The sequence below is a fragment of the Aquarana catesbeiana genome, linkage group LG03 (assembly GCF_042186555.1).
Source record: "Aquarana catesbeiana isolate 2022-GZ linkage group LG03, ASM4218655v1, whole genome shotgun sequence".
In the NCBI taxonomy this organism is placed as follows: Eukaryota; Metazoa; Chordata; class Amphibia; order Anura; family Ranidae; genus Aquarana; species Aquarana catesbeiana.
Genome location: NC_133326.1, coordinates 129,486,907 through 129,500,671, shown reverse-complemented (window position 1 = coordinate 129,500,671; position 13,765 = coordinate 129,486,907). Strand labels below are relative to the sequence as shown.

Genomic DNA, 13,765 nt, shown 5'->3' with positions numbered 1-13,765 from the left:
CAATCAACTCCGTTTTCTTGATGACCAGAATGAAGCCAGGCCATCACTTTCAACCCTTCCCTCCACCTTTCCCTCCACCCTTCCCTCCACCCCAGCAGAGGCTGATGAGGAGCAAGCTGGGTCTTCCATCCTGGATGAACCGGATATGACCATCTGGAGTCAGGTAAATTATTTTAACAAATATTTACTGTACTAATATTAATGATGTTAACTGGATGTTATAATTGTCTAAAATAATTTTGCACTCAAAATTGTGTATACATATCAATTGACAGTAGTGGCTAAATATGTTTGGCACCTGCTTGAAATAATTAGGGTGTCTGATTAGACTCTTTTATTAAAGAGATGTATTCACATTGAATTTGCTATTCATGAGAAGCAAACTGTGTGTCATTGATGAACCCAAAAAAATATACTCAAACTATTGTCCTTTTTTTATACACAGGATGAGTCCATCCAGGAGGAATGTGGGGAAAGTGGCAGGCAGGAGGAGACCGGGCCCATGGACAGCCTGGAGGAGGCCGGATTCACCATCATCCTGGAGGAGGCTGGGCCCAGTGTCAGGCAGGAGGTGGCTGCTCCCAGTGAGGTGGCTGCTCCCAGTGAGGTGGCTGGGCCAAGTGAGGTGGCTGGGCCCAGTAGGAGCCTGACCGAATCCCAAGTGCCTCCCCTCCACCTTCCCAAAAAAAGGGCCAGGAAGGGGATGGTCACACAGGACGCATCCCTGCGCCTCATGCAAGAGGCCACCCGTTTTTTAAGGAGCCCCCACGAAGTGGAAGAATCCTATGGCTGCTACTTAGCCAGCAGGCTTCTTCAGATGGATTGGGAGCAGCGCCTCATTTGTGAGCGCCTATTTGGGGAAACAATCCATAAGGGGCTGCAGGGCACGCTAACACGAAACACCCAACTACATGAGGCAGCCCCCCCTCCTCCTCCTCCTCCTGCCACAACTGAAACACCAGAGCCACAGCCTCAAAAGAAGGCTACAGGGAAGGCTGCAGGGCAGCGTGGAGGAAAGGCTGCAGGGAAGAGAAGAAAGTGATGACCTGGGTTCAGTCTGGTCTGACAGAAGACGCAGGCTGTTGTAGGACCACAGTCTGGGGACATCTAGATCATCTGCTGGTGCTGTTGATCTCTGGGATTCTTGGACCAGATTGTGCTCCCTCTTATATGGACTCCGCAAGATCCCAATTTTCTTGTACACCGACTTTTGCCAGCGTTGACTTCCTCTTTATTTTATTTTGACCATGAATAAATGGATCTTTTTTGAGTTTAGCAAAAGACTTTATGTGTTTTCTTTTAAATCATTGATTTTACACACAATGTTAAATTAACAAGGGACAACAATCTCATTGAGTTTGAAAAAAACACACCAAAAATACATTACTAATGTTAATAATGTTCAAGTGGTAAGTCTTGAAAATAAAAAAATCTACATAACCAAAAACGGTGCTTTGGGTTAACTTTATCTAAAAACTAAAAAATAATCACTAGAAAAAAAAAAATAGAATAATGGGTTCTTTGTGGTAACTTTACAAACCTAAAAAAAAAAAAAGGGAAAAAGTATTATTAGTATGGAAACATTGTTTTTAAAAAGCATACTATATCATTCATGAGATCAAAGAGAAAAAGAATCCAGAAATCAGTTTGGGAGAACTCTGATTATGAACAGCAAAACACCTTCGTTCTTTAGAGCATTCGTAAAGAAGAAATAAAATGCGCTGCATTCAACGATCACAGATTTTGCAGCGTGATGAATGTGCTACCTACAATACGAACACTAGTTTTACTAGACCGAGTGCTTCCGTTTAGTTTTTGCTTATGAGCATGCGTCGTTTTTTTGTCCGTCGGACTAGCATACAGACGAGCGGACTTCGGGGTCCGTCGTAGTTACGACGTAAAGATTTGAAGCATGTTTCAAATCTAAAGTCCGTCGGATTTGAGGCTAAAAAAGTACGTTGAAAGTCCGGAGAAGCCCACACACGATCGGATTACCAGCCAGCTTTAGTCCGTCAGCGTCCGTTGGACTTTTGTAGACGAAAAGTCCGACCGTGTGTACGCGGCATAAGAGCGGCAAGGATGTGGAATTCCCTTCAACAGGCGGTGGTCTCAGCGGGGAGCATCGATAGCTTCAAGAAACTATTAGATAAGCACCTGAATGACCGCAACATACAGGGATATACAATGTAATACTGGCACATAATCACACTTAGGGTGGACTTGATGGACTTGTGTCTTTTCGACCTCACCTACTATGTAACTATGTAACATGGTGTAGGTGACACTTTAAGTTGACTGACAATAGCTTTCACTTCAAGATAACTGGAGGAGGTTCTATAAATCACAGGCTGTGCCAAAGTGGCCACACCTAATGTTAACATGCATTTTCACGCATTTAGAAGCGTCTAGCATTTTTCTGCCAAAACTCTGCTGCTCGTTGCTCATGAACACACTGGCAGTGGTTTTTATTCCCTGCTTCTAAACGCCTTGGCCTCTAAACGTCTCTAAAAGCCTATGTGTGCATGGACATGTAGGCTAACTTACAGGGGCGTTTAGCTTTTTTTTTTTTTTTTTTTTTTTTTTTTGCCTACTTCTTAACGCCCCTAGGAGCAGCTTAAAAAATTTCCAAAAACCTATAATACAAAATCGCAAAATGAAGTAATACATAATAAAGTTTTGTCACTTGTGCTTCACCACAAATGTTCATAGATTAACACCAAGGGTCCCATCTACACTGTTTTAGTGATTAAAACACCCAAAAATTCTCCTTCTCCTCCTTCTCCTTCTCCTTCTTAATCTTCATGAGCTCCATGGAGCTGGTGGATGCTAGAGACCTTGCGCTCCTCCACCTTTCGTTTGAGAATGCCCCACAGATGCTCAATAGGGCTTAGGTCTGGAGACATGTTTGGCCAGTTCATCACCTTTACCTTCAGCTTCTTTAGCAAGGCAGTGGTTGTCTTGGAGGTGTGTTTGGGGTCGTTTATCTTGTTGGAATACTGCCCTGCGGCCCAGTCTCTGAAGGGAGGGGATCATGCTCTGCTTCAGTATGTCACAGTACATGTTGGCATTCATGGTTCCCTCAGTGAACTGTAGCTCCCCAGTGCCGGCAGCACTCATGCAGCCCTAAACCATGACACTCCCACCACCATGCTTGACTGTAGGCAAGACACGCTTGTCTTTGTACTCCTCACCTGGTTGGTGCCACACATGCTTGACATCATCTAAACCAAATAAGTTTATCTTGGTCTCATCAGACCACATTACATGGTTCCAGTAATCCATGTCCTTAGTCTGCTTGTCTTCAGCAAACTGTTTGCTGGCTTTCTTGTTCATATTTAGAACAGGCTTCCTTCTGGGACGACAGCCATGCAGACCAATTTGATGCAGTGTGCGGCATATGGTCTGAACACTGACAGGCTGACCCCCCACCCCACCCCTTCAACTTCTGCAGCAATGTTGGCAGCACTCATACGTCTATTTCCCCAAAGCCAACCTCTAGATATGACACTGAGCACGTGCACTCAACTTCTTTGGTCGACCATGGGGAGGCCTGTTCTGAATGGAACCTGTCCTGTAAACCACTGTATGGTCTTGGTCACCGTGCTGCAGCTCAGTTTCAGCGTCTTGGTAATCTTGTTATAGCCTAGGCCATCTTTATGTAGAGCAACAATTCTTTTTTTCAGATCCTTAGAGAGTTCTTTGCCATGAGGCGCCATGTTGAACTTCCAGTGACCAGTATGAGAGAGTGAGAGCGATAACACCAAATTTAACACACCTGCTCCCCATTCACACCTGAGACCTTGGAACACCGAGTCACATGACCTTGGGGGGGTGAAAATAGCTAATTGGGCCCAATTTGGACATTTCCACTTAACGGTGTACTCACTTTTGTTGCCAGCGGTTTAGACATTAATGGCCGTGTGTTGAGTTCTTTTGAGGGGACAGCAAATTTACACTGTTATACAAGCTGCACACTGACTACTTTACATTGTAGCAAAGTGTAATTTCTTCAGTGTTGTCATATGAAAAGATATAATAAAATGTTTACAAAAAATGTGAGGGGTGTACTCACTTTTTGTGAGATACTGTATATGACCCCACCACCTATCTCCCCTTTCAACTAAACCCACTACATCTTTTAAGATAGCCGTGTCAAACCTCTTGCATAGAGGCAAGTCAATAGAGGTTTTAACCTTTAACACGCAGAGTATCGATCTCTGTGGAGAACCCAGTGTTTCCAGATTTTCACAATCTGCCTAAGAGCTACAAATCAGACTATCCTGTTCAGGGCTACCCAATTTTGGCAGCCATTGGATCACTTTTAGAGTGTTTGGGGGGGTAGACTTCCATTTTCAGCCAGCTGGTTTTGTAATTACTGGGCTATATTTAGACTTTACATTGGATTTCTAACTTTTTGTGGGTGACTCTAGATATTAAAGCTCCCTGTTCATTGATTCCCCACAACAGTGGACTACAGGTCGTCAAATATCATTTGTATAAATATAGTTCTGTTCCCAGAAACATCAGAAGTTCTTACTTTTGTGTAGATTTTTTACTTGCACATAATTTTCTTTGACGGCTGTTTTTACATCCAGTGTTATGGGGTGTCGATGGGTGCCAAATTCTCTCCCTCCATGGCGAATTTGTATATGGGGCGGTGGGAGGTGTTTGTTCTCTCGTACCAAGCCCTTTACCAGACACATCCACTGGTATGAGCTCTGTATTGATGATGTTCTGGTGGTGTGGGATGGAGAGTCTAGCTCACTTGAGAGCTTTTTTTTTTTTTGAACTATTTGAATAACCGTCAATGTAATCTTCACTTTACTAGCACATGTCATCCTATCACTATTGATTTTTTTTTTTTTTTTTTAAGATGTTACCAGGGTAATTTTGAAATGCGAGATATTCCTTCCTGTACATATTGCAAACTCTGTTAAGGTAATGTCACTTAATATGCCACAAAGTGTCATCCCTCCAACACCAGCAGGCCGATACCAGTTGGAGAATTTTCTATGTAGAAATTGTTCTAATGGATCTTGCTTTATAAGGAATGTAACATCATTAGCACCTAATTTAGCACAAATAGGTTTCCAGAGATGAAGTATATGGAGATGAATGTGACTGGTTAGTAATAAAAACAAGGAAGATCTTTTGAAAGGGAGTAGAGGTAGAGCTGGCAACAGATTTAGAAATACACCTGAGGATCAAGCTGTCACTTTTGTAACCACATTTTTTTTCTAAAGAATATCATCAAGTTCTAGCAATTCTAAAGAAGAATTTACTTGCCTTGTACTCTGATAAGGATTCTTTTGCAAAAACGTTGTCGATTTTTTTGGCCACCGTGCACCCACTTTGGGTACCGTCCTCTTTCCAAGCTTTTTACATTTGCAGAAAAGGCACCACCAATGTGACTGTTGTATCCGGAACGTTACCCATGTGGCCGAATTCTTTATAGGAACTGTCATTTGAATCTACGTGCAAAATTGTTTAGCTGTCAGGTCACTGGTGAACAGTTCAGGTTAAAACAATAATATAAACTGGTACAAGTTATGTTGTGTGTTTAATTATCTGCACTTTATGCAATTTGCAGTAGGTAGGATATACCACCTGGTCCTTGAGAACTAGGATCGGTGAACACTACTATGACTAGTAATCCTAATGTGAAATTTATTTCGAATGCATCGAGGCATTCCCTATGCCGCTTTGCATATGTGGGTGGAACAGTTTGGGGGTTAGCAAGGAAGGGGCACAATCTACCTGTAGCCTGCCCACTCTAGTGGCAAAGTGAGTATGTACACAATGTAATACAGCATGTATTAACAGTTTGATTTTAGTTTAATGACACTTTAAAAAATAGATATCAATGTACTTTCAAAACAACTAGGATAAAATGAGAACAATGGGACTGTAACATTCTCCATAATATCCCATATAGTCAGCCTAGGCACTGGAACTTTGATCTTTTTCCACAGCACACTCATTATCCGCAGTTTGCAAGCACTCGATATACAGGGCAATCTATAAGAGGAAAATATGGTGACGCATTACTGGAATTTGATGGAACAGTAGGAGATCTTCTAAAGACTGTGTGGGATTTGGGAATTCAAAACAACACACTTTTCATCTTTACCTCTGACAATGGGTGAGTCACACATGTGGGTAGGGAAGGGGACTATTCTTGTTTACAAATGTGATGCGTTGTGTCTTTTTATTCCTATGGCCACTCTAGAAACACCTGAATCTGGTATTTTGACATGGTGGGATCATTTGATTTGATGAACAATATACCAATGTGTCTGAGTAATGTTTTAAAGTGGATGTAAACCCAATGTCATCCTTCCTAAACTACAGCCATAGGGGTTATCTATAAGAATATGCATGTCTCCTGCATGTACCTTTACCTGTCAAATGTCTCCCCTCTGTCTGTTATGAGACCCAAAAAACTGCAGATTCTGTGGGTGGGTCTGTTGTCTGGAGCTCGGTGGGTGGAGTCGTGATGTCAGTAGACTCCCCGCCCACCTCTACACTCCCCTTGTCAATATGCATTTTCTCCTGTGTATTTCTTACACTGAACTTCTGCTATGATCTCTAAAATCCAGTGAAAAGACAGGAAAGTAACCACATGACTTCAGCATGCCAAATCATGCTGAGGTGTGGAATAGCCAATCCTTGCAGAGCTGCTGAAGAAAGGAGTGGGGGTGGGAATTAAAAAATAATGCCTGTGTCTTAGGCTAGTGCACGAGATATGTTAATCACCTGTCACTCACAACAAGGGGAAGGATTTGACAAAGTTTTTCTCTGTTTGTCAAGTTTTTTCTCACTGAACAATAAAAGAGGATTAACTCTTTGTGGCAAGACTGGGCTCAAATGATAGGAAATCTATACTCTACATTATGACATCAAAAAAAAAAAAAATGAGGGTTTACATCCGCTTTAAGCACAAAACAAAATCCGGACATTAACGGTACCGCCAAACAAAAAGAAAGTATACAAAATATCAAATTTTATTTGTACAAGTGTTAAAATGAATATGTTTAAAATCACAAATGCATATAGTAACCTATTAAAGATACCACTGTCATCTCCTACAATTTTTACATTTTATTCTTCCCATCATCCATAATAGAAGTAGCGTGATCGGTCACTTGCCATTTCTTTAACGCTTTTCAAGGATAATGCCGCGTACACACGGTCGGACTTTTCGTCTACAAAAGTCCGACAGCCTGTCCGACAGACTTCCGGCGGACTTTCGGCGGACTTGCAGCAGACTTTCTAACGAACGGACTTGCCTACACACGACCACACAAAAGTCCGACGGATTCGTACGTGATGACGTACACCGGACTAAAATAAGGAAGTTCATAGCCAGTAGCCAATAGCTGCCCTAGCATGGGTTTTTGTCCGTCGGACTAGCACACAGACGAGCGGATTTCGGGGTCCGTCGTAGTTACGACGTAAAGATTTGAAGCATGTTTCAAATCTAAAGTCCGTCGGATTTGAGGCTGAAAAAGTCTGCTGAAAGTCCGGAGAAGCCCACACACGATCGGATTACCAGCCAGCTTTAGTCCGTCGGCGTCCGTTGGACTTTTGTAGACGAAAAGTCCGACCGTGTGTACGCGGCATTATAGGCCCTCTTCATCAGGAAGACCAGCAATAACAATGATGAATAAGTTATTTAGTAAATAGAATAGAATAGGTTGTAGATGAATAGGTTATTTAGTAAAAGCAACAAGGCATTACAGCCCACAATCTCCATATCATGGATCCAAAAGGGTTGGAATGTGTCCCATCAGGTCTCCAAAAATCAGATTAGGGAGCCAATCCTACATAGTGTACTTTAGGCATTCTGTGAAATATGGAGGTTAAGATGGATCCCCCTAGATCAGTATTCCTTACAAAAAGACCTCCGTAAATAATCGCTCGGAAGCAGTGTAGTTGCCCTAATGTTTTAAGCGTAATAGCAGTGCTCTTGTGGTTTACAAAACATCACACCCAGTGATTGTGAGCCACAAATGTCCGTGGACCTGATTTACTAAAGCACAAATTAAAGCGATGTTCCGCCGAAAAATAAATTAAAAGTCAGCAGCTACAAAAAGTGTAGCTGCTGACTTTTAATAACCCCACACTCTCACCTGTCCCACGGTCCAGCGATGCAGGCGTACGAAGCCCCACTGCTCTCCCCTTCCTCTCCATGGCGCTGGCATTCTTACTGCGCAAGCCGCGCTGCACGCAGTGAATGGCCGGGCAATCTTCTGGGACCTGTGATGTGTCCCAGAAGATTACAGGGAGGGAGGGAGCTGGATGCCTTTTATAAACAGGGTATCCACTCCCTCCCCCCCAAAAAAAATGACATGCCAAATGTGGCATGTCAGGGGGTCACCTTCACTTAAAGCGGAAGTTCCATTTTTGGGTGGAACTCTGCTTATACTTCTGTTTTCTAACATTTAGTCCTACATTGAATTTTAATAACAATAGGTATTTCTCAAGAATTTGATTGGATACTTGAAGAAAATACTGTCTTAATCACTTTATCATGCTTTCACCTTACACAAATCAGACCCTGTATGCGTGAGGGAAGGATGATCTGTGTTGTCCATAGGAGTCAGTTAAGTTTGAAAAGGAATCTATTGGACTCTACTGGGCAAGCCAATTTGTCCCTCGTCATATTTTTGCTTGTGGTCCAAGGATGTGTATGACTTTGTTGGGTATTAATAATGGATGCAGAGAGTATGACTGTTAAGCTCAGTTATTTAAGTTACTGTATATATGTACAAGTCGTATTGATTAACCTTTGTTTCTTCTCAAGGCCTGAAACAATGCGCAAGGAGAGGGGTGGTACCTCTGGACTCTTGAAATGTGGCAAAAGTACAACCTACGAGGGAGGCCTAAGAGAACCTGCAATAATGTACTGGGAGGGAACAATAAAACCAGGTAACAAAATGAGCGATACTCCCAGGAGTTTGATGATAGTTCTAGCATCAAGGTAAGGTTGAGGGCCCCTTTTTTGAGTTGAAATTAATCTGTGAATCATTTGACACAGTATCCTGGCAATATATGCAATATTCATTACAAAAATGGGGTTTTGGACCCCACTTTTTAACATGGATCAAAGCATTATATAATAAACCCAAAGCCTATATAAAATATGATGGATACAAATCTGAAGCCTTTAATATCGAAAGAGGTACCCGACAGGGTTGCCCATTATCTCCCTTATTATTTGCCCTTATACTCGAACCCATGGCCCAATACATCAGAACAAACCAAACTATAACTGGCATTGAAGTAGGAGGTATTACACACAAATTATGTATATTTGCAGACGATATATTACTTTTTCTATCATCACCACAGGTCTCTGGTCCTAACTTAATACCAGCTCCTGATGGATTTGCAGCCCTATCCGGCCTTATGATTAATCCTAAGAAATGCCTAGTGCTTAATATTTCACTCACAAACATGGAATTGATCCCGGCTAGGGCTGCACTCCCATTCACATGGGCAGAAAAATCAATCCCATATCTTGGAATTCATTTAACAGCATCTCATTCTGACTTATTCTCAACCAATTATCCTCCTGTATTAAGACAGATCACAAATCTAATAAAACAATGGTCGCAACTTCCTTTATCCTGGATGGGGAAGATTAATGCAATCAAAATGACTATTCTACCCAAATTGCTTTATCTATTCAGAGTCCTCCCTATTCCAATTCCTTCCTATTTTTTGAGAATAGTACAAAATAGAGCAAATTCGTTTATATGGGGCTCTTCTAAACCACGTATACCTATACACACACTACATCTTCCCAAAAATAAAGGAGGCCTGGGATACCCTAATTTTACTAACTACTACAGAGCAGCACATTTGGCCAGTCTGTCCAAATACCATGCAAAACAGGAAATCCCATTATGGGTATTTTATAGAGGCTTCAGAAAATGACCCTCTATTAATATCAAATTTATTGTGGCTTGATCCTAAAGACCGCTTTAAAATTGATAATCCCATAACTAAACACTTCTTATCTCTCTGGGATAAACTAAAAACCAAATATCAGTTACAATCTCCACACAATCCTCTCCTTTCTTTTATCAGAAATCCGGCCTTTTATCCGGCATGGATCTACCCAAATTCTTTTAAAGCTTGGACAACATCAGGCATTCAGACACTAAATGACTTCATAGCATCTAAATCATTCCTTTCATTCCCATCGCTTAGAGAAAAATATGATCTACCAAACTCTGAGATATTTAGATATCTCCAAATCAAAAATTTCTATACACCATTCCTAAAGGGGGATACACCATTATCCCATTTATCCATTTTTGAATCAATCTGTACAAAAGATCCATTTGCTAAAGGTACAATTTCATCACTTTATAATCAATTATATGGAGTAGCAAATCTTAATAGACCCTCTTACGTTCAGAGGTGGGAGGAGGACCTGGGACGAACTTTAGAAGACACGGACTGGTCTAACATATGGCTCACATCTAAGTCATCTTCACCCAACATCTTAGCACTGGAGACAAATTATAAAGTCCTAACTCGCTGGTACCTTGTACCCGCTAGAGTGGCAAAATATTCACCTAATACCTCAGCTCTTTGTTTTCGAGGATGCCCAGAAATAGGCACATATTTACACATATGGTGGACGTGCCCAGTAATCCAAACCTTCTGGAAGGAAGTCTTCGTGATTGCATCTAAAATATTTTAAAAAATAATACAACCAGATCCATATTTAACTTTACTTAATCTAAAACCGGAATGGTTAACACTCTCTCAATTCAAACTTATGATCCAACTAATAACGGCTGCAAAACAAACAGTGGCCAAGGCATGGAAATCTCCTACATTGGTACTAGCAGAAACAATTCACAGAATGAATAATACAATGTCCCATGCTAAGATGGTAGCCATCGATCAAAATCAAATTCCAAAATTTGAAAAACTTTGGCATCCTTGGATAAAACAACAGTTCCTGTCAAACTTCAATGACTCTGTCCTGTTGCCATGGTAACAGATTAAATGACTTACAGAGACACCCATTCTAAGGTATCAAAGAGAACTAAAAAGAATAATAAACTGACGAGCGGGACAACCTTGTGGACCATACCTCTACCTTTCAACCCTTTTTCTTCTTTTCTCTTTCCTTTTCTCCACCTTACGATTAAAGCTCATTATCAGAATTTATTTGACCTATATACACTCTACTTGTAAACAATATGTATAGTAGGTATAAATCATTTAAATACCTACAAAAGTAACTAAGGAAAAGATATATATCTTTAATTTAGGTTTACGTGAACCCAATGTTTAATATTTGAAATTTCATGATATTTACCTATATAAACCCTACTGTAAAACAATGAGCTTACTTTATAGATCCTTGTAAACTTACTTTATGTATCTTTATAACATTGTATACTCAATAAACTTCTTTTGACAAGGAAATTAATCTGTGAACAGTGCTCTTAACACCACCTTGATTTACTATATATTTCATTTTACAATGTTCTCCTCCAGGGGATAAAGTACATGTTGTACTTTGTCTCACTTTTTGTTATTTGCTGTGGATGGTTAGCTATGTGGTCGGGCAGGGCGCTCTCCCTTCCCCACAGCCATCTGTCAGTGCAACTAACACAGAGATGGCTCCAAGCACTCTCCTGAGACCAGCACTGGCAAAAGGAACGCAGAGAGAGGCACGGCTAACAACCTCCTCTAGCATTCCTCTTGCTGTGGCTCATCCTGAGAAAACTGTTAAGAACTGGAGGCATATACTGGCTATCAATGCAGCCATCTTGTTGCTAGCTACGTTGTCAGATAGCCATGGCGAAGAGAGGGCCTACTGTCCAACCAAATGACTAGCCATCCACAACACATAGGAAGATAGGACAAAGTACTACATTTACTTTTGTCCCCCCCCCCCCCCCTCCCCCAAGGAACGGACATTGCAATAAAAAAAGGAATGAGAACTCTTCTTTGTTTAGTGGCAACACCTTTTACAAATGTGATCGTAATTTAGTCAGTAAACATAATATTCACAAGCTTGTTTATTCGATATATTCTACTTGTAGGGTAATTTTGATGTATTTTCTTCCAGATGATATACATGTATACACTTGTTAAAGTGTTCAAAGAGAAGTTTGGAATAAAAAAAAAATAAACATTAATTTATACTCTCCTAGGTTGATGAAGCATCGATCCAATTCTGAAACTGTGCAGTCAAAGACCGCTGGTTGCTCAGTTCTGGGTCTTCACTGAGCACCGGTGTGCTCAGCTGTGGAGGGGTGGGTGCAACTGGTTCAGACTCTCAGCTAGCCAGTCCAGGCATCCTGCCTCGGGATCTCTCCAGAGTCTGGACCAGCTGAGTGACCTCATCCGACAGTAGACTTTAGCCCGCTGTCGACTGAATACAGGTAACAGGAGTGCAGAACTAAGTGCACTCCTGTGATCTCTAGGAAAGGTAGGACCAGAGGAGCTTTCACTCTACTTCTCCTTTCAGTTATAACGGGTGAGGAAAGCAGTCCAGTAGATGAATTGTGGGTGTGTATACTGCACCTGTAGTAAATGTATTACTGCAAGCATACTTCATACTTTTACAGGAAGCACAAATAACACTTTTATAGTTAGTACAGAAATAAGGGAACTAGACAGATAAAGGTACAGTCGTGGCCAAAAGTTTTGAGAATGACACAAATATCAATTTTCACAAAGACTGCCGCTTACATAGTCAGGTTGAAAAAAGACACAAGTCCATCTAGTTCAACCAAAAAAAAAATAAAAATAATACAATCCCATATACACAAACCTATACCCACAGTTGATTCAGAGGAAGGCAAAAAAACTAGCAAAGCATGATTTTACTACCTGTCATAAACCAACAATGAGAGAAGTCCAGCTTCTGAATATTCAACCCTTTGTTAGGCCAGACTTTGTTCAAATCTAGATTAAAGCGGACCTTCAGTCAATTTTTTCAACTTTCCATCTATTAAATCCTCTGCCCTTGTTTTAACATTAGATGGTAAAACATTTTTTTTCTGCCAGTAAATACCTTATACAGCCCACTTCCTCGTTCTTGTCTGGTAAAATGCCTAGGCGTGTGACATCATGCACAGCTCTCTCTCTCTCTCTCACTCTCATGAGAGTTTGCCAGGAAGGGAAGGGGGGTGAGTCATAAGAGGGCCAATGAGAGCTGCAGAGCTGGAAGTGTGCCTGGATCCAGGAAGTGAACAGGAAGCAGCTTCAGCTGCCCACAGTTAAAATGGTTGCAGCCAGACTCAGTGGAGGGGGATTTCTGCAGCATATTTGGCAAGTACAGAATCACAGTATATATAAAATAATATGCAAAGTGGTTGGAGGGAAGCTTCAGAATGGCAAAGATTGTTTTTATTATAAATTGTAAGCAGACTGCAGTTCCTCTTAAAAACTGATCATGAGATATATATATATATATATACACAACAAAGTTGGGTACAGCTTGCCTATAAAAATAGAAAGAAATAGATCTGTTGCAAACACATAAAGGATTTTAAGATGGGTAATGCAGTTTGAAGCTAGTTTCAATGTAAAAAAAGAGATTTGTTTACTGATTAAGAGATGTCTGTACTTGGCACAGGCCCCCAGGGAGTGTAGCATGGAAGGTATCTCTAAATGAATTAAAGAATGCTTGTGATAAAACTAAGATCTATCTAGGCATCCATCCAAGACTTGCTATTTTGGTGTGAGGGGCACCCTGGTAAGCTTGTTAAGTGATGTTTGGCAC

At 41.1% G+C, this 13,765-nt stretch overlaps 1 protein-coding gene across 3 annotated transcripts in view; it reads left to right on the top strand.

The window, feature by feature from the left end:
- The window catches only part of ARSA (arylsulfatase A), a 67,576-nt gene that overhangs the window by 38,653 nt on the left and 15,158 nt on the right, over positions 1-13,765 (top strand). For all 3 annotated transcript variants that reach the window (XM_073619223.1, XM_073619221.1, XM_073619224.1), the window contains exons 5-6: positions 5,973-6,142; positions 8,807-8,931. In XM_073619223.1, the coding sequence (XP_073475324.1) occupies positions 5,973-6,142; positions 8,807-8,931 (295 nt within the window). The remainder of the gene's footprint in view (positions 1-5,972; positions 6,143-8,806; positions 8,932-13,765) is intronic.